Below are 25,000 nucleotides of genomic sequence, written 5' to 3' on the forward strand. Positions count from 1 at the left end.
TGTGTGTCACTGTGTGTGTCACTGTGTGTGTCACTGTGTGTGTTGTTGGTGTGTGTGTGTGTGTGTGTGTGTCACTGTGTGTGTGTGTGTGTGTCACTGTGTGTGTGTCACTGTGTGTGTGTGTCACTGTGTGTGTGTGTGTTGTTGGTGTGTGTGTGTCACTGTGTGTGTGTGTCACTGTGTGTGTGTGCGTGTGTCACTGTGTGTGTGTGTGTGTGTGTGTGTGTCACTGTGTGTGTGTGTCACTGTGTGTGTGTGTCACTGTGTGTGTGTGTCACTGTGTGTGTGTGTGTGTCACTGTGTGTGTGTGTGTCACTGTGTGTGTGTGTGTGTGTGTGTTGGTGTGTGTGTTGGTGTGTAGACGTGTGTAACTATACCAGAGGTCCTCACAAGGTCAAATTCTATTTCTAGGAGGTTAAGGTTAGAATTGGGACTGAATTATGTGTCCCCACAAGGTTAGTTGTACAAGACTGTGTGTGTGTGTCATTGGGGTGTGTCTGTCAGAGAGGAAGTGGACTTCCTTCCTGTTCCTCGCCACAGTCACAGGGAGGGGACAGGAAGTGTGTGTGTGTGTGTGTGTGTGTGTGTCAGTTCTCAGTATCCTGAAACCTCTCAGCTTCTTCGATACCAGAACATGAATAAAGGTTCAGTACTATCATTTGTTTTGTAACTTTCGGTACTTCTGTCAAATCTGTCTTACGTCGTCTGCTGATTTGAGAGAGGATCAAGTCTGTCAGCGCAGCCCATGTCCCCTTTACACACTTGTAGAAATGTTGAAAGTGTTAATTACTGTTCGCAAAACAATGTCCATACAGGCTAGAATAACTTGACAATGCTAGAAGATAGCCTATAAAGCTGGAAGATACCGCTAACTTTCCTTACTAGCTGACAGCTAAAGCTAACAGCTAAAGCTAACATTCACTACTCCTAGTACTTTGTGATAATATACAAACCAAAATGCTAAATATGCTGATTGTCACCAGAAGCGTTATTCATTCCCTTGATCATCTCTCTCTCCCTCCCTGTACCTCCATGAATGAAGTCGTCCCTGGGTCTTAAAGAGACAGCGTCCTCTTTTATAAAAGAAGACATTTAGTACTTCTATGCAAACGTTGTCGATCAGTACGATAAAATAATCCTGGATGTTTTTGGTATTGTGTTGGTATGAAGTATCGTGATACTAAACCTGTTATCGCTATGGAAGTAAAGAGTCTGGTTTCATGACAACTCTAGTGTGTGTGTGTGTGTGTGTGTGTGTGTGTGTACAGGTTCTCTATGTGGGTGTGAGTTCATCGTGTGTGTGTGTGTGTGTGTGTGTGTGTGTGTGTGTGTGTTTTGACCAGACAAGCCACCAACGAGTTGACGGATATGGAAACAGATTTCGACATTCAGCTTCAATATTGATTAAATGAAAAATAAATTGCACCCTATTCCCTGTGTACTGCACTACTTTTCACCAGATTCCCTGGATAGAAGTAGTGCACTATCTAGGGAATAGGGTGCCAACTCCCTGTCAAAAGTAGTGCACTATCTAGGGAATAGGGTGGAATTTGGGATGCAGCCAATACATTCCCCGTGCACCTCCTCCAGAGGATGTGGGGGGGGGGGGGGAGGGGGGAGTCTCCTCTCTGTGTGGCCCAGACAACTGCTCCTCTACTGGGCTTCTCCCAGCCCTCCTCTCCCCTCCCTCTGGTTCTCTGGCTGCCAGAGGGTAGAGGTCAGAGGGTAGAGGTCATAGACGGTACACATGGGGTGGGTGATAGTGATGGGGCCCAGTTCACCTTGTTCCTAGAATACATAACCTGGTGTGTGAGAGAGTGGACCTTTTAGGTGTTTCACTGTATCCCAACAGTAATACGTGACTGTATTGCAGATGTTACACTGCTCTCTCTCTCTCTCTCTCTCTCTCTCACACACACCAAACTATATCTTTGTTGTGTCTGGTCAGGTCTCTCACACACACCAAACTATATCTTTGTTGTGTCTGGTCAGGTCTCTCTCTCTCACACACCAAACTATATCTTTGTTGTGTCTGGTCAGGTCTCTCTCTCTCACACACCAAACTATATCTTTGTTGTGTCTGGTCAGGTCTCTCTCTCTCACACACCAAACTATATCTTTGTTGTGTCTGGTCAGGTCTCTCACACACACCAAACTATATCTTTGTTGTGTCTGGTCAGGTCTCTCTCTCTCACACACCAAACTATATCTTTGTTGTGTCTGGTCAGGTCTCTCTCACACACCAAACTATATCTTTGTTGTGTCTGGTCAGGTCTATCACACACACCAAACTATATCTTTGTTGTGTCTGGTCAGGTCTCTCACACACACCAAACTATATCTTTGTTGTGTCTGGTCAGGTCTCTCTGACACACCAAACTATATCTTTGTTGTGTCTGGTCAGGTCTCTCTGACACACCAAACTATATCTTTGTTGTGTCTGGTCAGGTCTCTCTCTCTCACACACCAAACTATATCTTTGTTGTGTCTGGTCAGGTCTCTCTCTCTCACACACCAAACTATATCTTTGTTGTGTCTGGTCAGGTCTTTCAGTGATGCGTCTCTCTAGCTGATTTATATCAAAACTAACTGTCCAGTGAAAGTCAGACTTTTTTTAAAAAGTGAATATTCTGTTAACTCCTAATGTTGTTGATTTTAACGCTGTACTTGTGTTTGTGGTTAAATCAGAACTCGGAGAGAGAACACTTCAGAACCACACTTCTCAAACACACCGTTGGCTCGCTATTTCCTCATATAGGATGATGTCATCCTCCTGAGGAGAATGAGCTGGCCAATCAGCGGTCTAATGACCGGTATACGCCCCAACCATTCTGTAACTGGGGTAGGGCCCACCAACCATTCTGTAACTGGGGTGGGGCCCACCAACCATTCTGTAACTGGGGTGGGACCCACCAACCATTCTGTAACTGGGGTGGGACCCACCAACCATTCTGTAACTGGGGTGGGGCCCACCAACCATTCTGTAACTGGGGTGGGGCCCACCAACCATTCTGTAACTGGGGTGGGGCCCACCAACCATTCTGTAACTGGGGTGGGGCCCACCAACCATTCTGTAACTGGGGTGGGGCCCACCAACCATTCTTTAACTGGGGTGGGGCCCACCAACCATTCTGTAACTGGGGGTAGGGCCCACCAACCATTCTGTAACTGGGGTAGGGCCCACCAACCATTCTGTAACTGGGGTAGGGCCCACCAACCATTCTGTAACTGGGGTAGGGCCCACCAACCATTCTGTAACTGGGGTAGGGCCCACCAACCATTCTGTAACTGGGGTAGGGCCCACCAACCATTCTGTAACTGGGGTAGGGCCCACCAACCATTCTGTAACTGGGGTAGGACCCACCAACCATTCTGTAACTGGGGTAGGACCCACCAACCATTCTGTAACTGGGGTAGGACCCACCAACCATTCTGTAACTGGGGTAGGACCCACCAACCATTCTGTAACTGGGGTAGGGCCCACCAACCATTCTGTAACTGGGGTAGGGCCCACCAACCATTCTGTAACTGGGGTAGGGCCCACCAACCATTCTGTAACTGGGGTAGGGCCCACCAACCATTCTGTAACTGGGGTAGGGCCCACCAACCATTCTGTAACTGGGGTAGGGCCCACCAACCATTCTGTAACTGGGGTAGGGCCCACCAACCATTCTGTAACTGGGGTAGGGCCCACCAACCATTCTGTAACTGGGGTAGGACCCACCAACCATTCTGTAACTGGGGTAGGGCCCACCAACCATTCTGTAACTGGGGTAGGGCCCACCAACCATTCTGTAACTGGGGTAGGACCCACCAACCATTCTGTAACTGGGGTAGGACCCACCAACCATTCTGTAACTGGGGTAGGACCCACCAACCATTCTGTAACTGGGGTAGGGCCCACCAACCATTCTGTAACTGGGGTAGGACCCACCAACCATTCTGTAACTGGGGTAGGGCCCACCAACCATTCTGTAACTGGGGTAGGGCCCACCAACCATTCTGTAACTGGGGTAGGACCCACCAACCATTCTGTAACTGGGGTAGGGCCCACCAACCATTCTGTAACTGGGGTAGGACCCACCAACCATTCTGTAACTGGGGTAGGACCCACCAACCATTCTGTAACTGGGGTAGGACCCACCAACCATTCTGTAACTGGGGTAGGGCCCACCAACCATTCTGTAACTGGGGTAGGACCCACCAACCATTCTGTAACTGGGGTAGGACCCACCAACCATTCTGTAACTGGGGTAGGGCCCACCAACCATTCTGTAACTGGGGTAGGGCCCACCAACCATTCTGTAACTGGGGTAGGGCCCACCAACCATTCTGTAACTGGGGTAGGGCCCACCAACCATTCTGTAACTGGGGTAGGACCCACCAACCATTCTGTAACTGGGGTAGGACCCACCAACCATTCTGTAACTGGGGTAGGGCCCACCAACCATTCTGTAACTGGGGTAGGGCCCACCAACCATTCTGTAACTGGGGTAGGACCCACCAACCATTCTGTAACTGGGGTAGGGCCCACCAACCATTCTGTAACTGGGGTAGGGCCCACCAACCATTCTGTAACTGGGGTAGGGCCCACCAACCATTCTGTAACTGGGGTAGGGCCCACCAACCATTCTGTAACTGGGGTAGGGCCCACCAACCATTCTGTAACTGGGGTAGGGCCCACCAACCATTCTGTAACTGGGGTAGGGCCCACCAACCATTCTGTAACTGGGGTAGGGCCCACCAACCATTCTGTAACTGGGGTAGGACCCACCAACCATTCTGTAACTGGGGTAGGACCCACCAACCATTCTGTAACTGGGGTAGGGCCCACCAACCATTCTGTAACTGGGGTAGGGCCCACCAACCATTCTGTAACTGGGGTAGGACCCACCAACCATTCTGTAACTGGGGTAGGGCCCACCAACCATTCTGTAACTGGGGTAGGGCCCACCAACCATTCTGTAACTGGGGTAGGGCCCACCAACCATTCTGTAACTGGGGTAGGGCCCACCAACCATTCTGTAACTGGGGTAGGGCCCACCAACCATTCTGTAACTGGGGTAGGACCCACCAACCATTCTGTAACTGGGGTAGGGCCCACCAACCATTCTGTAACTGGGGTAGGGCCCACCAACCATTCTGTAACTGGGGTAGGGCCCACCAACCATTCTGTAACTGGGGTAGGGCCCACCAACCATTCTGTAACTGGGGTAGGACCCACCAACCATTCTGTAACTGGGGTAGGACCCACCAACCATTCCAACACAGAACAGCTGCTTTTTTAACATAGTAATGACCTGTTTTTGGAAAGCAATCTGGAAACACTGGACAGTTCCTTTAAGAGACCTGTAACCACTACCTGCTGTGTGTGTGTGTGTCCTACTTTCTTCATATTTCTCTCCTTTCCCTCATTTTACTATTCCTCCTCTCTTCACTCTGCCTCACCCACCTTTCCTCTCTTTCGGTCGCTCTCTCTCTCCCTCCCCCTCTCTCCCTCCCCCTCTCTCGGTCTCTCTCTCTCTCGGTCTCTCTCTCTCGGTCTCTCTCTCTCCCTCTCTCTCTCTCTCTCTCCCCCTCTCTCTCGGTCTCTCTCTCTCTCTCTCTCTCTCCTCTCTCTCTCTCTCGGTCTCTCTCTCTCCCCCTCTCTCTCGGTCTCTCTCTCTCCCCCTCTCTCTCGGTCTCTCTCTCTCCCTCCCCCTCTCTCTCAGGTGCTAGCTGGCTGGTTAGTTATAAATATTTATTTGAAGTACCAGAAGTAGCTGATGATGTGTTTATATGTTGATGTGTTCCATGTAACTAATGACAACTGAAGAGAGGCTTGAACCACTGCCAAGATGACCCTCTCTATCTCATACACAAGTTCTGTTCAGAACCCAGTCGTCTGAATGGAGACACAACGCTTTACAGTTGTTCTGTCTAGCACTGTCTAGCACTGGCTGTACACACACACACATGCAGGTTTAAATAGTCTAGACTGGCGCGGGTTTAAATAGTCTCGGCTGGCGCGGGTTTAAATAGTCTCGGCTGGCGCGGGTTTAAATAGTCTCGGCTGGCGCGGGTTTAAATAGTCTCGGCTGGCGCGGGTGTAAGTAGTCTCGGCTGGCGCGGGTGTAAGTAGTCTCGGCTGGCGCGGGTGTAAGTAGTCTCGGCTGGCGCGGGTGTAAGTAGTTTCGGCTGGCGCGGGTGTAAGTAGTTTCGGCTGGCGCGGGTGTAAGTAGTTTCGGCTGGCGCGGGTGTAAGTAGTTTCGGCTGGCGCGGGTGTAAGTAGTTTCGGCTGGCGCGGGTGTAAGTAGTTTCGGCTGGCGCGGGTGTAAGTAGTTTCGGCTGGCGCGGGTGTAAGTAGTTTCGGCTGGCGCGGGTGTAAGTAGTTTCGGCTGGTGCATGCTTCTGCAAGCAAGCCTTTAGCTTTCCTCCCTCCCTTCCTCCCTCTCTCCCTCCTTCCCTCTCCTCCCCCTCCCTCCCTCCTTCTCCCTGTGTGTGTTAGCTAGTAATTGAATGTCCTGGGATTCCCTCATTTGGCTTCAGAGGAAATGTGACAGAGTCACTAGGCGTGGCCAGCTGGGCTGAGACACACCCATCTATCCATCCATCATTATAAAGGAGATGTATGACTAGACGAGTCACAACACAAGTATTTAATATGTTTCAATGTCCACTTCATTCTCTCTCTCTGTCTCCCTGTCAATTCATTTTAAGGGCTTTATTGACATGGGAAACGTGTTAACATTGCCAATGCAAGTGAGGTAGATAATATACAAAAGTGAAATAAATAATAAAAATTAACAGTAAACATTACACTCAAAAGAATAAAGACATTACAAATGTCATATTATGTATATATACAGTGTTATAACGATGTACAAATGTCTCTCTCTCTCTCCTCTCTACCTCTACCTCTCTCTCTACCCCTCTCTCCTCTCTACCTCTCTCTCTACCCCTCTCTCCTCTCTACCTCTCTCTCCTCTCTACCTCTCTCTCCTCTCTACCTCTCTCTCCTCTCTACCTCTCTCTCCTCTCTACCTCTCTCCTCTCTCTCTCTCTCTCTCTCTACCTCTCTCTCTCTCTCTCTCTACCTCTCTCTCCACCTGTCTCTCTCTCTCTCAGACAGGGACTATACCAGTCTGTGTGAGAGACAGCCGATTGGTCGATTGCTGTTCCGTCAGTACTGTGACACCAGGCCAGAGCTCAAACGTTGCATCGAGTTCATGGACTCTGTGGTAAGACATTTCTATCTGTCTCTGTCATTATCCCTCTCTCCCACGATTTCTCTCTCTGTCTGTCTGTCTTTCTCTCTCTCCCCCTCAATTTCCTCTCAACCCCCCCCCCCCCCCCTTTTCCTGCTTCCTCTGCTAGCTCCCATGAGAAAGGACTAGGCATGAGTTTGGGCATGCAGATGTGGGGGGGGGGGGGGGGGGGGGGGTCTTGGGGAGCCTGGGAGTCAGAGAGGGACTGGTAATGAGAGAAAGAGAGAGAGAGGAAGTGAGGGGAGAGAGAGGGGGAAAGAATGAGAGAGAGGGGGAAAGAATGAGAGAGAGAGGGGGGAAAAGAATGGGAGAGAGAGGAGGGGAAAAGAATGGGAGAGAGAGGGGGGGAAGAATGGGAGAGAGGAGGGGGAAAGAATGGGAGAGAGGGGGGGGGAAGAATGGGAGAGAGGAGGGGGAAAGAATGGGAGAGAGAGGAGGGGGAAAGAATGGAGAGAGAGGAGGGGAAAAGAATGGGAGAGAGAGGAGGGGGAAAGAATGGGAGAGAGAGGAGGGGGAAAGAATGGGAGAGAGAGGAGGGGGAAAGAATGGGAGAGAGAGGAGGGGGAAAGAATGGGAGAGAGAGGGGGGGAAAGAATGGGAGAGAGAGGGGGGAAAGAATGGGAGAGAGAGGGGGGGAAAGAATGGGAGAGAGAGGGGGGGGAAGAATGGGAGAGAGAGGAGGGGAAAAGAATGGGAGAGAGAGGAGGGGAAAAGAATGGGAGAGAGAGGAGGGGAAAGAATGGGAGAGAGGAGGGGAAAAGAATGGGAGAGAGGAGGGGAAAAGAATGGGAGAGAGAGGGGGGGAAGAATGGGAGAGAGAGGGGGGGGAAGAATGGGAGAGAGAGGGGGGGGAAGAATGGGAGAGAGAGGAGGGGGAAAGAATGGGAGAGAGAGGAGGGGGAAAGAATGGTAGAGAGAGGGGGGGAAAGAATGGGAGAGAGGAGGGGAAAAGAATGGGAGAGAGAGGAGGGGGAAAGAATGGGAGAGAGAGGAGGGGAAAAGAATGGGAGAGAGAGGAGGGGAAAAGAATGGGAGAGAGCGGGGGGGAAAGAATGGGAGAGAGAGGAGGGGAAAAGAATGGGAGAGAGAGGAGGGGAAAAGAATGGGAGAGAGAGGGGGGGAAAGAATGGAGAGAGAGGGGGGAAAATAATGAGAGAGGGGGGAAAAGAATGGGAGAGAGAGGGGGGAAAGAATGGGAGAGAGGGGGGAAAAGAATGGGAGAGAGGAGGGGAAAAGAATGGGAGAGAGAGGAGGGGGAAAGAATGGGAGAGAGAGGGGGGGAAGAATGAGAGAGAGAGGGGGGGAAAGAATGGGAGAGAGAGGGGGGGGAAAGAATGAGAGAGAGGGGTGGAGAGAGAACTTGGGTGGGATAGGGCATGAGCGCTGGAAGGGAGCCTGTCAGAAAAATATCTGCCCTTCCTCCTCCATGCACCCTCTCCATGAGGTTATTAAGCCCACGTCAGAGGCCTGTCCCCTGGGTAGGTAGACTAACACAGGCCCAGGCTTGTGTCCCGGCCCCTGGAGGTGTCTGAGATATGGAAAAAAACACTGCTTGTTTAGTGAACACCTACATTAGTCAACGTCTGTGTGTGTCAACACACACACACACACACACACACACACACACACACACACACACACACACACACACACACACACACACACACACACACACACACTGAGAGAAACAATGAGAAGTGTTTTGACAGAGGCAGTTTGTGTATTCCTAAAATCTCCCCTCATGGACTATTGTATGAGGAAACAGTCTCACAGAGAGGGTGGTTGAGTCCCAAATGACAAATTTCTTCCCTATAGGCCACTTTCCATAGGACTCTGGTCTGAAGTAGGGTACTATATAGGACTCTGGTCTAAAGTAGGGTACTATATAGGACTCTGGTCTAAAGTAGGGTACTATATAGGACTCTGGTCTAAAGTAGGACACTATATAGGAGTCTGGTCTGAAGTAGGACACTATATAGGATTCTGGTCTAAAGTAGGGTACTATATAGGACTCTGGTCTAAAGTAGGGTACTATATAGGACTCTGGTCTAAAGTAGGGTACTATATAGGACTCTGGTCTAAAGTTTCCAGGTGTTTGACGTCGTTCCATTTTCTCTGTTCCTGCCATTATTATGATCTGTTCTCCCCTCAGCAGCCCCCTCTGTCCTACAGGCCATATAAAAACTCACAAAACACACAATTATTCTAACATTTTTTGCCAAACGTGTAAAACAGAGAGATTGCTACCCAGTAACACTTCAGATTGGTTAGTGTTGTGTACTTTATAAGTCCACTTTTCCATTGTAGCCTAGTCACAGCCGTATGTGTATCAATAGAGATGACAGAAGTCCTCTCCATGCTGCCATGTGAGTCAGGAACTGTTGCCCATATTTGTCTATAACTGTTCTAGACTGTTCTAGTCTCTAAACCATATCCATGTTCGGTCAACAGACAGACCTATCCATCTAGAACTGAACAGTGGTGTTAGTCTGGGCCTCTGTCCCGAATGGCACTCTGTTCCTATTGGTCCCTGGTCAAAAGTAGTGCACTACATGGGGAATCGGGTGCCAACTCTTGGTCAAAAGTAGTGCACTATATAAGGAATAGGGTGCAATTTAAGATACAATCTAGAAGTAACTCTGTCAAACTCTACGATGACGCAACAATGCAAATATGACGAGTCATCGCTGCCGTTGACAGACAGACCTGTGGAAGTCGAGAAGCGTGAAGAGAATCACACACACACACACACACACACACACACACACACACACACACACACACACACACATACACACTGACACACACTGACAGGAGAAGTGTGAAGAGAAACTCGGTGGCCATTTTGTTTCTCTGACTGTTATTGTCGTTGTCAATATCATATGGTGACATCATCCTGTGGTGGTGTTCTAGTTATCATGTGGTGACATCATCCTGTGGTGGTGTTCTAGTTATCATGTGGTGACATCATCCTGTGGTGTTGTTCTAGTTATCATGTGGTGACATCATCCTGTGGTGGTGTTCTAGTTATCATGTGGTGACATCATCCTGTGGTGTTGTTCTAGTTATCATGTGGTGACATCATCCTGTGGTGGTGTTGTAGTTATCATTACATTTTACATTTACATTACATTTAAGTCATTTAGCAGACGCTCTTATCCAGAGCGACTTACAAAATGGTGCATTCACCTTATGATATCCAGTGGAACAACCACTTTAGAATAGTGCATCTAAATCTTTTAAGGGGGGGGGGGGGGTTAGAAGGATTACTTTATCCTATCCTAGGTATTCCTTAAAGAGGTGGGGTTTCAGGTGTCTCCGGAAGGTGGTGATTGACTCCGCTGTCCTGGCGTCGTGAGGGAGCTTGTTCCACCATTGGGGTGCCAGAGCAGCGAACAGTTTTGACTGGGCTGAGCGGGAACTGTGCTTCCTCAGAGGTAGGGGGGCCAGCAGGCCAGTGGTGGATGAACGCAGTGCCCTTGTTTGGGTGTAGGGCCTGATCAGAGCCTGAAGGTATGGAGGTGCCGTTCCCTTCACAGCTCCGTAGGCAATCACCATGGTCTTGTAGCGGATGCGAGCTTCAATTGGAAGCCAGTGGAGAGAGCGGAGGAGCGGGGTGACGTGAGAGAACTTGGGAAGGTTGAACACCAGACGGGCTGCGGCGTTCTGGATGAGTTGTAGGGGTTTAATGGCACAGGCAGGGAGCCCAGCCAACAGCGAGTTGCAGTAATCCAGACGGGAGATGACAAGTGCCTGGATTAGGACCTGCGCCGCTTCCTGTGTGAGGCAGGGTCGTACTCTGCGAATGTTGTAGAGCATGAACCTACAGGATCGGGTCACCGCCTTGATGTTAGTGGAGAACGACAGGGTGTTGTCCAGGATCACGCCAAGGTTCTTAGCACTCTGGGAGGAGGACACAAGGGAGTTGTCAACCGTGATGGCGAGATCATGGAACGGGCAGTCCTTCCCCGGGAGGAAGAGCAACTCCGTCTTGCCGAGGTTCAGCTTGAGCTGGTGATCCGTCATCCACACTGATATGTCTGACAGACATGCAGAGATGCGATTCGCCGCCTGGTTATCAGAAGGGGGAAAGGAGAAGATTAATTGTGTGTCGTCTGCATAGCAATGATAGGAGAGACCATGTGAGGATATGACAGAGCCAAGTGACTTGGTGTATAGCGAGAATAGGAGAGGGCCTAGAACAGAGCCCTGGGGGACACCAGTGGTGAGAGCGCATGGTGCGGAGACAGATTCTCGCCACGCCACCTGGTAGGAGCGACCTGTCAGGTAGGACGCAATCCAAGCGTGGGCCGCGCCGGAGATGCCCAACTCGGAGAGGGTGGAGAGGAGGATCTGATGGTTCACAGTATCAAAGGCAGCAGATAGGTCTAGAAGGATGAGAGCAGAGGAGAGAGAGTTAGCTTTAGCAGTGCGGAGAGCCTCCGTGACACAGAGAAGAGCAGTCTCAGTTGAATGCCCAGTCTTGAAACCTGACTGATTAGGATCAAGAAGGTCATTCTGAGCGAGATAGCAGGAGAGCTGGCCAAGGACGGCACGTTCAAGAGTTTTGGAGAGAAAAGAAAGAAGGGATACTGGTCTGTAGTTGTTGACATCGGAGGGATCGAGTGTAGGTTTTTTCAGAAGGGGTGCAACTCTCGCTCTCTTGAAGACGGAAGGGACGTAGCCAGCGGTCAAGGATGAGTTGATGAGCGAGGTGAGGAAGGGGAGAAGGTCTCCGGAAATGGTCTGGAGAAGAGAGGAGGGGATAGGGTCAAGTGGGCAGGTTGTTGGGCGGCCAGCCGTCACAAGACACGAGATTTCATCTGGAGAGAGAGGGGAGAAAGAGGTCAAAGCACAGGGTAGGGCAGTGTGAGCAGGACCAGCGGTGTCGTTTGACTTAGCAAACGAGGATCGGATATCGTCAACCTTCTTTTCAAAATGGTTGACGAAGTCATCCGCAGAGAGGGAGGAGGGGGGGGGGAGGGGGAGGAGGATTCAGGAGGGAAGAGAAGGTAGCAAAGAGCTTCCTAGGGTTAGAGGCAGATGCTTGGAATTTAGAGTGGTAGAAAGTGGCTTTAGCAGCAGAGACAGAAGAGGAGAATGTAGAGAGGAGTGAGTGAAAGGATGCCAGGTCCGCAGGGAGGCGAGTTTTCCTCCATTTCCGCTCGGCTGCCCGGAGCCTTGTTCTGTGAGCTCGTAGTGAGTCGTCGAGCCACGGAGCAGGAGGGGAGGACCGAGCCGGCCTGGAGGATAGGGGACAGAGAAAATCAAAGGATGCAGAAAGGGAGGAGAGGAGGGTTGAGGAGGCAGAATCAGGAGATAGGTTGGAGAAGGTTTGAGCAGAGGGAAGAGATGATAGGATGGAAGAGGAGAGAGTAGCGGGAGAGAGAGAGCGAAGGTTGGGACGGCGCAATACCATCCGAGTAGGGGCAGAGTGAGAAGTGTTGGATGAGAGCAAGAGGGAAAAGGATACAAGGTAGTGGTCGGAGATTTGGAGGGGAGTTGCAATGAGATTAGTGGAAGAACAGCATCTAGTAAAGATGAGGTCAAGCGTATTGCCTGCCTTGTGAGTAGGGGGGGAAGGTGAGAGGGTGAGGTCAAAAGAGGAGAGGAGTGGAAAGAAGGAGGCAGAGAGGAATGAGTCAAAGGTAGACGTGGGGAGGTTAAAGTTAAATCATGTGGTGACATCATCCTGTGGTGGTGTTGTAGTTATCATGTGGTGACATCATCCTGTGGTGGTGTTCTAGTTATCATGTGGTGACATCATCCTGGGGTGGTGTTGTAGTTATCATGTGGTGACATCATCCTGTGGTGTTGTAGTTATCATGTGGTGACATCATCCTGTGGTGGTGTTGTAGTTATCATGTGGTGACATCATCCTGTGGTGTTGTAGTTATCATGTGGTGACATCATCCTGTGGTGTTGTAGTTATCATGTGGTGACATCATCCTGTGGTGGTGTTCTAGTTATCATGTGGTGACATCATCCTGGGGTGGTGTTGTAGTTATCATGTGGTGACATCATGCTGTGGTGTTGTAGTTATCATGTGGTGACATCATCCTGTGGTGTTCTAGTTATCATGTGGTGACATCATCCTGTGGTGTTGTTGTAGTTATAATGTGGTGACATCATGCTGTGGTGGTGTTGTAGTTATCATGTGGTGACATCATCCTGTGGTGTTGTAGTTATCATGTGGTGACATCATGCTGGGGTGGTGTTGTAGTTATCATGTGGTGACATCATCCTGGGGTGGTGTTGTAGTTATCATGTGGTGACATCATGCTGTGGTGGTGTTGTAGTTATCATGTGGTGACATCATGCTGTGGTGGTGTTGTAGTTATCATGTGGTGACATCATGCTGTGGTGGTGTTGTAGTTATCATGTGGTGACATCATGCTGTGGTGGTGTTGTAGTTATCATGTGGTGACATCATCCTGTGGTGGTGTAGTTATCATGTGGTGACATCATCCTGTGGTGTTGTAGTTATCATGTGGTGACATCATGCTGTGGTGTTGTAGTTATCATGTGGTGACATCATGCTGTGGTGTTGTAGTTATCATGTGGTGACATCATCCTGTGGTGTTGTAGTTATCATGTGGTGACATCATCCTGTGGTGTTCTAGTTATCATGTGGTGACATCATGCTGTGGTGTTGTAGTTATCATGTGGTGACATCATGCTGTGGTGGTGTTGTAGTTATCATGTGGTGACATCATGCTGTGGTGTTGTAGTTATCATGTGGTGACATCATCCTGTGGTGTTGTAGTTATCATGTGGTGACATCATGCTGTGGTGTTGTAGTTATCATGTGGTGACATCATGCTGTGGTGGTGTAGTTATCATGTGGTGACATCATCCTGTGGTGTTGTAGTTATCATGTGGTGACATCATGCTGTGGTGGTGTTGTAGTTATCATGTGGTGACATCATGCTGTGGTGTTGTAGTTATCATGTGGTGACATCATGCTGTGGTGTTGTAGTTATCATGTGGTGACATCATGCTGTGGTGGTGTAGTTATCATGTGGTGACATCATCCTGTGGTGGTGTTGTAGTTATCATGTGGTGACATCATGCTGTGGTGGTGTAGTTATCATGTGGTGACATCATGCTGTGGTGTTGTAGTTATCATGTGGTGACATCATGCTGTGGTGTTGTAGTTATCATGTGGTGACATCATGCTGTGGTGGTGTTGTAGTTATCATGTGGTGACATCATGCTGTGGTGGTGTTGTAGTTATCATGTGGTGACATCATCCTGTGGTGTTCTAGTTATCATGTGGTGACATCATGCTGTGGTGGTGGTGTAGTTATCATGTGGTGACATCATGCTGTGGTGGTGTTGTAGTTATCATGTGGTGACATCATGCTGTGGTGGTGTAGTTATCATGTGGTGACATCATGCTGTGGTGGATGTATGGAGAGAGTGTATCATGTTTGTAACAGTGTGCCTCTCCTGCCAGGCCCTGTACCAGCTCGCTCCAGATGAGAAGAGGAAGGATTGTGGAATCAGGATGTTAGAAACTTACTTTAACAACGGGGTGAGTAAGTTACTTCAATAACAGATGAAAGGCCCAGTGCAGATCAACGTCTTGTCATCCTATACTACATCAGCTGATCAAACTAACGCTGGAAGAGTGTGACATGTTAGTCAGTGTAATTGTAATGATAGCTACATGTAATTGCCTTTGAACTATTTAATACCATTATTGAAATGCTGTCCAAATGAATATGTTTTCCTATTCTGTCTCTCCAGTCAGAAAGCAACAATATTAATTTGATATTTGAAATGTAATGATAACTGTGTATTTTTTTTATATATATATATATATATATATATATATATATATATATATATACACACACAGTGCTTTGGGAAAGTATTTTCCAAATTTTGTTCCGTTACAGCTTTATTCTAAAATGGATTCAATTGTTTTTTCCCCTCATCAATCTACAATACCCCATAATGACATCACAATACCCCATAATGACATCACAATACCCCATAATGACATCACAAACACCCCATAATGACAAAGCAAAAACAGGTTTTTAGAAATTTCTGCTCGTTTTTATTAGAAATGTAAAACTGGAATATATAATTTCCATAAGTATTCAGACCCTTTACTCAGTTCTTTGTTGAAGCACCTTTGGCAGCGATTACAACCTCAGGTCTTCTTGGGTATGACGCTACAAGCTTGGCACATCTGTATTTGGGGAGTTTCTCCCATTCTTCTCTGCAGATCCTCTCAAGCTCTGTCAGGTTGGACGGGGATCGTCGCTGCACAGGTATTTTCAGGTCTCTCCAGAGATGTTAGATCGGGCTCTGGCTGGGCCACTCATTCAGAGACTTGTCCCGAAGCCAGTCCTGCGTTGTCTTGGCTGTGTGTTTAGGGTCGTTGTCCTGTTGGAAGGTGAACCTTCTCCCCAGTCTGAGGTCCTGAATGCTCTGGAGCAGGTTTTCATCAAGGATCTCTCTGTACTTTACTCCGTTCATCTTTCCCTCAATCCTGACTAGTCTCCCAGTCCCTGAAAAACATCCCCACAGCATGATGCTGCCACCATCATGCTTCACCGTAGGGATGGTGCCAGGTTTCCTCCAGATGTGATGCTTGGCATTCAGGCCAAAGAGTTCAATCTTGGTTTCATCAGACCAGAGAATCTTGTTTCTCATGGTCTGAGAGTCTTTAGGTGCCTTTTGGTAAACTCCAAGTGGGCTGACGTGCCTTTTACTGAGGAGTGGCATCCGTCTGGCCACTCTACCATAAAGGCCTGATTGGTGGAGTGCTGCAGAGATGGGTGTCCTTCTGGAAGGTTCTCCCATCTCCACAGAGGAACTCTGTAGCTCTATCAGAGTGACCATCGGGTTCTTGGTCACCTCCCTGACCAAGACCCTTCTCCCCTGATTGCTCAGTTTGGCCGGGCGTCCAGCTCTAGGAAGAGTCTTGGTGGTTCCAAACTTCTTCCATTTAAGAATGATCGAGGCCACTGTGTGCTTCTGGACCTTCAATGCTGCAGAATTGTTTTGGGACCCTTCCCCAGATCTGTGCCTCGACACAATCCTGTCTCTGAGCTCAATGGACAGTTCCTTTGACCTCATGTCTTGGTTTTTGCTCTGACATGCACTGTCAACTGTGGGACCTTATATAGACAGGTGTTTGCCTTTCCAAACATGTCCAATCAACTGAATTTACCACAGGTGGACTCCAATCAAGTTGTAGAAACATCTCAAGGATGATCAATGGAAACAAGATGCACCAGAGGAAAATTGAGTCTCATAGTAAAGGGTTTGAATACTTATGTAAATAAGGCATGTTTTTTTTAATTATTTATAAATTTGCAAATATTTCTAAAAACCTTTTTTTGCTTTAGCATTATGGGGTATTGTGTGTAGATTGAGGAGAAACATTTATTTAATCAATGGGTCTTATTTAATCAGTATTCAGACCCATTGATTAAATACATTTGTAAAATGTATAAAAACATTTTAGAATAATACTGTAAAGTAACAAAATATGGTAAAAGTCAAGAAGTCTGAATACTTTCCATAGACATACTTTTCCTTCTGAAAGTATTCAGACCCCTTGACTTTTTCCACATTTTTTTTTTTTTTTTTACGTTACAGCATTATTCTAAAATGTTTTTATACATTTTCCAAATGTATTTAATCAATGGGTCTGAATACTGATTAAATAAGGTAAATTAAATAAGCTGCCAAAGGTGATTATATTGACTCAGGGGTGTGAATATTATGTAAATGAGATATTTCTGTATCTAATTTTCAGTAAATGTGCAAACATTTCTAAAAACATGTTTTCACTTTGTCATTATGGGGTTTCGGAAGTTGCTAAATGACTAAAATGTAAATGTAAAATGTGTGTTTTTGTGTATATATATTTTTTCCATTTTGAATTCAGGCTGAAACAACAGAATGTGGAATAATTCAAGGGGTATGAATACTTTCTGAAGGCTCTGTAGATAGATTTGGTTCATTAATAAATACATGTCTCTCCGTCTAGTCGGCAGCCCATCTGCGAGATATACCTCAGGAGTTGGTAGGGGAGTGTCGTGAGAAGCTGGAACAGACGCCCTGCAAAGAACTCTTCAACGACTGCTGCAAGTATGTCTGTCTGTCTTATTGGTCTAAACACCTGTCAATCAGGGTATGAGCTGACGTTCATTGGTCAGCTCACCTGTCAATCAGGGTATCACCTGGCATTCATTGGTCAGCACACCTGTCAATCGAAGAGCTATATATAATTAAGTGGTCTGGCTATTGTATCTGGGGGCCATTTTGGAATGATGGTTGTGTTGGAATTGTGGGGCAGGAAGATTTAACTGAATCCTAATGCCAGAGATGAAAAGGTGAAGCGAGGGAGAACTCAACAAGCAAAACGTTTTTGTATGGAGGTCAATGAGAGAGTGTGGAATTTGGTTAACAAAAATGTAATGGCTTATTTGCTACGTGTGGCTTATTTGATCAAATATACATTGTTGTAATACTTAGGTTGTTAAGAGTGTACTGGTATAAGTAGGATACGTGATATTCCGGCAACTTTGAGGGAAAAAAAACTTTGTTTGGAGTTGTGCCTGGTCATCACTAGTTACCACAGCCACAAAGTCATAAACCCTGCCTATTTCTACAATTTCTCTTCGTAAAATGTGATTTTTAACCTAACCTTAACCACACTGCTAACCTTATGCCTAAACCTAACCTTAAATGAAAAGGAAAAAAAGCACATTTGTTTTTATGAATTTTTACTATATAGCCAATTTTGACTTTGTGGCTGTGGTAACTAGTGGAAACCGCTGTGCCTGTTGTTCACGTGCGTATCTGCCCTCTCATTGGCTAGAATGGTCCCACCTGATCTTGCCTCCTCCTGATTTAGTACTTGATAAACAAAAACAGCTGAAGGGATTTTTACGAGATTCTGGGAATGTGTTGTAAACCATTGGAGGAGATGTGAAAATTCATGGAAGATGACATTTAGTTTGGCTTCGATGTGATGGATGGAGGATTTGTCTTTTCAATGGGTCCTGGCTTTGTGTGTTTTGGCAGGGATTCCCAACCCTGTTCCTGGAGAGCTATCGTAATGTAGGTTCTCTACAACCCTGTTCCTGGAGAGCTATCATAATGTAGGTTCTCTACAACCCTGTTCATGGAGAGCTATCATAATGTAGGTTCTCTACAACCCTGTTCCTGGAGAGCTATCATAATGTAGGTTCTCTACAACCCTGTTCCTGGAGAGCTATCGTAATGTAGGTTCTCTACAACCCTGTTCCTGGAGAGCTATCATAATGTAGGTTCTCTACAACCCTGTTCCTGGAGAGCTATCGTAATGTAGGTTCTCTACAACCCTGTTCCTGGAGAGCTATCATAATGTAGGTTCTCTACAACCCTGTAGGTTCTCTACAACCCTGTTCCTGGAGAGTTCCTGATTCTAATAATCAGCTGGTTGGTAAACTGAATCAGGTTAGTTACAACTGGGGGTGGAGTTAAAACCTACAGGAGGGTTTCTCTCCAGGAACAGGGTTGGAGTTAAAACCTACAGGAGGGTTTCTCTCCAGGAACAGGGTTGGAGTGTAAACCTACAGGAGGGTATCTCTCCAGGAACAGGGTTGGAGTGTAAACCTACAGGAGGGTTTCTCTCCAGGAACAGGGTTGGAGTTAAAACCTACAGGAGGGTATCTCTCCAGGAACAGGGTTGGAGTGTAAACCTACAGGAGGGTAGCTCTCCAGGAACAGGGTTGGAGTTAAAACCTACAGGAGGGTATCTCTCCAGGAACAGGGTTGGAGTGTAAACCTACAGGAGGGTATCTCTCCAGGAACAGGGTTGGAGTGTAAACCTCCAGGAGGGTTTCTCTCCAGGAACAGGGTTGGAGTGTAAACCTACAGGAGGGTATCTCTCCAGGAACAGGGTTGGAGTTAAAACCTACAGGAGGGTTTCTCTCCAGGAACAGGGTTGGAGTTAAAACCTACAGGAGGGTTTCTCTCCAGGAACAGGGTTGGAGTTAAAACCTACAGGAGGGTATCTCTCCAGGAACAGGGTTGGAGTTAAAACCTACAGGAGGGTATCTCTCCAGGAACAGGGTTGGAGTGTAAACCTACAGGAGGGTTTCTCTCCAGGAACAGGGTTGGAGTGTAAACCTACAGGAGGGTATCTCTCCAGGAACAGGGTTGGAGTGTAAACCTACAGGAGGGTATCTCTTGTCAACTAAGGCTGCAGTTAGGATGCTTCTGAAACTTTTTTAAGACATAAACTGTTTAGAGAGTTATGACGTGTGTGTGTGTATGGTGTGTGTTAGCGCAGTGTGTGTGTGTGTGTGTGTGTGTGTGTGTGTGTGTGTGTGTGTGTGTGTGTGTGTGTGTGTTGGAAAGAGCTCAACTCTGTCACAGTAATGATTATGAGGGAGCTGGCACCTGGAACAGTATTACACACACACACACACACACACACACACACACACACACACACACACACACACACACACACACACACACACACACACACATACACACACATACACACACACACACACAGTGGTGCCAAATGGACGTGAGCAGCAGGAGAGGGCATCCGGACGCCTGGCATGGGCACAACAACGGCCTCAGTGTTCACCACACACTGAATTACAGGTGTCGTAGTTTCCTGCTCTCAGCCCCAGAGCCAATAGAGCTACACTACATGACCAACAGGATGTGGACACCTGCTCGTCAAACATCTCATTACTAAATCATGGACATTAATATGGAGTTGGTCGACCCCTTTACTGCTATAACAGCCTCCACTCTTCTGGGAAGGCTTTTAGCTAGATGTTGGAACATTGCTGTGGGGACTTGCTTCCATTCAGCCACAAGAGCATTAGTGAGGTCGGGCACTGATGTTGGGCGATTAGGCCTGGCTCACAGTCGGAATTACAATTCATTCCAAAGGTGTTCGATGGGGTTGAGGTCAGGGCTCTGTGCAGGCCAGTCAAGTTCTTCTACACCGATCTCGACAAACCATTTCTCTATGGACCTCTCTTTGTGCACGGGGGGCATTGTCATGCTGAAACAGGAAAGGGCCTTCCCCAAACTGTTGCCATAAAGTTGGAAGCACAGAATTGTCTAAAATGTCACTTAAAATGTCCCTTCCCTGGAACTAAAGGGCCCGAACCATGAAAAAACACACCCATATATTGTTCCTCCTCCACCAAACTTTACAGTTGGCAGTGTGCATTGGGGCAGGTAGCGTTCTCCTGGCATCTGCCAAACCCAGATTTATCCGTCGGACTGCCAGATGGTGAAGCGTGATTCATCACTCTAGAGAACGTGTTTCCACTGCTCCAGAGTCCAATGGGGACGAGCTTTACACCACTCCAGACAATGCTTGGCATTGTGCATGGTGATCTTAGGCTTGTGTGCGGCTGCTCAGCCATGGAAACCCATTTCATGAAGCTCCAGACGAACAGTTATTGTGCTGACGTTTCTTCCAGAGTAGTGAATGTTGCATCCGAGGACAGACGATTTTGACCCGGTACGCGCTTCACCACTCGGCGGTCCCGTTCTCTGAGCTTGTGTGGCCTACCACTTCACGACTGAGCCGTTGTTGCTCCTAGATGTTTCCACTTACAGTTGACCGGGGCATCTCTAGCAGGGCAGAAATTTTACAAACCGACTTGTTGGAAAGGTGGCATCCTATGACGGTGCCACATTGGAAATGTCACTGAGCTCTTCAGTAAGGCTATTCTACTGCCAATGTTTGTCTAAGGAGATTGCATGGCTGTGTGCTCAATTTTATACACCGGTCAGGAAGGGGTGGGGCTGAAAAAAACAATCTATTCATTTGAAGGGGTGTCCAACATACTGCTGTATATATAGTGTATGAAGGGGTGTCCATACTGCTGTATATATAGTGTATGAAGGGGTGTCCACATACTGCTGTATATATAGTGTATGAAGGGGTGTCCACATACTGCTGTATATATAGTGTATGAAGGGGTGTCCACATACTGCTGTATATATAGTGTATGAAGGGGTGTCCACATACTGCTGTATATATAGTGTATGAAGGGGTGTCCACATACTGCTGTATATATAGTGTATGAAGGGGTGTCCACATACTGCTGTATATATAGTGTATGAAGGGGTGTCCACATACTGCTGTATATATAGTGTATGAAGGGGTGTCCACATACTGCTGTATATATAGTGTATGAAGGGGTGTCCACATACTGCTGTATATATAGTGTATGAAGGGGTGTCCACATACTGCTGTATATATAGTGTATGAAGGGGTGTCCACATAATGCTGCTGTATATATAGTGTATGAAAGGGTGTCCATACTGCTGTATATATAGTGTATGAAGGGGTGTCCACATACTGCTGTATATATAGTGTATGAAGGGGTGTCCATACTGCTGTATATATAGTGTATGAAGGGGTGTCCATACTGCTGTATATATAGTGTATGAAGGGGTGTCCACATACTGCTGTATATATTGTGTATGAAGGGGTGTCCATACTGCTGCTGTGTATATATAGTGTATGAAGGGGTGTCCATACTGCTGCTGTGTATATATAGTGTATGAAGGGGTGTCCATACTGCTGCTGTATATATAGTGTATGAAGGGGTGTCCACATACAGCTGCTGTGTGTATATATAGTGTATGAAGGGGTGTCCATACTGCTGTATATATAGTGCATGAAGGGGTGTCCACATACTGCTGTGTATATATAGTGTATGAAGGGGTGTCCATATTGCTGTATATATAGTGTATGAAGGGGTGTCCACATACTGCTGTATATATAGTGTATGAAGGGGTGTCCACATACTGCTGTATATATAGTGTATGAAGGGGTGTCCACATACTGCTGTATATATAGTGTATGAAGGGGTGTCCACATACTGCTGTATATATAGTGTATGAAGGGGTGTCCATACTGCTGTATATATAGTGTATGAAGGGGTGTCCATACTGCTGTATATATAGTGTATGAAGGGGTGTCCACATACTGCTGTATATATTGTGTATGAAGGGGTGTCCATACTGCTGCTGTGTATATATAGTGTATGAAGGGGTGTCCATACTGCTGCTGTGTATATATAGTGTATGAAGGGGTGTCCACATACAGCTGCTGTGTGTATATATAGTGTATGAAGGGGTGTCCATACTGCTGTATATATAGTGTATGAAGGGGTGTCCACATACTGCTGTGTATATATAGTGTATGAAGGGGTGTCCACATACTGCTGTATATATAGTGTATGAAGGGGTGTCCACATACTGCTGTATATATAGTGTATGAAGGGGTGTCCACATACTGCTGTATATATAGTGTATGAAGGGGTGTCCACATACTGCTGTATATATAGTGTATGAAGGGGTGTCCACATACTGCTGTATATATAGTGTATGAAGGGGTGTCCACATACTGCTGTATATATAGTGTATGAAGGGGTGTCCACATAATGCTGCTGTATATATAGTGTATGAAAGGGTGTCCATACTGCTGTATATATAGTGTATGAAGGGGTGTCCACATACTGCTGTATATATAGTGTATGAAGGGGTGTCCATACTGCTGTATATATAGTGTATGAAGGGGTGTCCATACTGCTGTATATATAGTGTATGAAGGGGTGTCCACATACTGCTGTGTATATATAGTGTATGAAGGGGTGTCCATACTGCTGTATATATAGTGTATGAAGGGGTGTCCACATACTGCTGTGTATATATAGTGTATGAAGGGGTGTCCACATACTGCTGTATATATAGTGTATGAAGGGGTGTCCACATACTGCTGTATATATAGTGTATGAAGGGGTGTCCACATACTGCTGTATATATAGTGTATGAAGGGGTGTCCACATACTGCTGTATATATAGTGTATGAAGGGGTGTCCACATACTGCTGTATATATAGTGTATGAAGGGGTGTCCACATACTGCTGTATATATAGTGTATGAAGGGGTGTCCACATACTGCTGTATATATAGTGTATGAAGGGGTGTCCACATACTGCTGTATATATAGTGTATGAAGGGGTGTCCATACTGCTGTATATATATTGTATGAAGGGGTGTCCACATACTGCTGTATATATTGTGTATGAAGGGGTGTCCATACTGCTGTATATATAGTGTATGAAGGGGTGTCCATACTGCTGCTGTGTATATATAGTGTATGAAGGGGTGTCCATACTGCTGCTGTGTATATATAGTGTATGAAGGGGTGTCCATACTGCTGCTGTATATATAGTGTATGAAGGGGTGTCCATACTGCTGCTGTATATATAGTGTATGAAGGGGTGTCCACATACAGCTGCTGTGTGTATATATAGTGTATGAAGGGGTGTCCACATACTGCTGTATATATTGTGTATGAAGGGGTGTCCATACTGCTGTATATATAGTGTATGAAGGGGTGTCCATACTGCTGCTGTGTATATATAGTGTATGAAGGGGTGTCCATACTGCTGCTGTGTATATATAGTGTATGAAGGGGTGTCCATACTGCTGCTGTATATATAGTGTATGAAGGGGTGTCCATACTGCTGCTGTATATATAGTGTATGAAGGGGTGTCCACATACAGCTGCTGTGTGTATATATAGTGTATGAAGGGGTGTCCACATACTGCTGTATATATAGTGGATGAAGGGGTGTCCACATACTGCTGTATATATAGTGTATGAAGGGGTGTCCACATACTGCTGTATATATAGAGTATGAAGGGGTGTCCACATACTGCTGTGTATATATAGTGTATGAAGGGGTGTCCACATACTGCTGTATATGTAGTGTATGAAGGGGTGTCCACATACTGCTGTATATATAGAGTATGAAGGGGTGTCCATACTGCTGTATATATAGAGTATGAAGGGGTGTCCATACTGCTGTATATATAGTGTATGAAGGGGTGTCCACATACTGCTGTATATATAGTGTATGAAGGGGTGTCCACATACTGCTGTATATATAGTGTATGAAGGGGTGTCCACATACTGCTGTATATATAGTGTATGAAGGGGTGTCCACATACTGCTGTATATATAGTGTATGAAGGGGTGTCCATACTGCTGTATATATAGTGTATGAAGGGGTGTCCATACTGCTGCTGTGTGTATATATAGTGTATGAAGGGGTGTCCATACTGCTGCTGTGTGTATATATAGTGTATGAAGGGGTGTCCATACTGCTGCTGTGTGTATATATAGTGTATGAAGGGGTGTCCATACTGCTGTGTATATATAGTGCAGTGTCTACATGTGAAAACAGTGTGTTTCTAGGATCTGTGGTTAAAAAGAGAAGAAGAAAGGTCCTAACAAAAAATGCTTCTCTGTGACATCACAGGGTAGGATTAAACAGTAAGATAAATGTGTTTCTAGCCAGAGGGAGGACATTCCTTACTCCCCGGGTCACTGTGAATCTCTACGTGTTTTGAACATCTGTTTTAAAAAAAAAATTTAACTCTTAATTTTCTGATGATTCACAACTTTTTAACGTTACATTTTCTTCTTAAAAAAAAGTGTAAATATATATTATATGCATTTTCCACATTATGTAGACACTGGTATTGTGCTGGAGGTGAGGAACATGAGGTTGAAAAGTGGCAGAATTGCCCTTTTTAAGTCAGGTTTTCACGTAGTCATGCATTGATGTCAATGGAAGACTATTTTGTGTAAATTGGACTGGAGTGGAAGTTAGGATATCGTCCCAAAAAAAGTTTCCAGAGCTTCCCTTATTCCTAATGGGAAAAGCACACACACA

The 25,000-nt window shown here is 46.6% G+C and overlaps 1 protein-coding gene across 2 annotated transcripts in view; it reads left to right on the forward strand.

Moving 5' to 3' along the window:
- LOC106595393 (G protein-coupled receptor kinase 6) overlaps positions 1–25,000 on the forward strand; it is a 96,289-nt gene that overhangs the window by 38,026 nt on the left and 33,263 nt on the right. For both annotated transcript variants that reach the window (XM_082978673.1, XM_082978674.1), the window contains exons 3-5: positions 7,108–7,220; positions 14,707–14,784; positions 17,263–17,363. In XM_082978673.1, coding sequence (XP_082834799.1) covers positions 7,108–7,220; positions 14,707–14,784; positions 17,263–17,363 — 292 coding nt within the window. The remainder of the gene's footprint in view (positions 1–7,107; positions 7,221–14,706; positions 14,785–17,262; positions 17,364–25,000) is intronic.

This window comes from Salmo salar, chromosome 08 (genome assembly GCF_965601325.2).
Source record: "Salmo salar chromosome 08, fSalSal1, whole genome shotgun sequence".
Taxonomy (NCBI): Eukaryota; Metazoa; Chordata; class Actinopteri; order Salmoniformes; family Salmonidae; genus Salmo; species Salmo salar.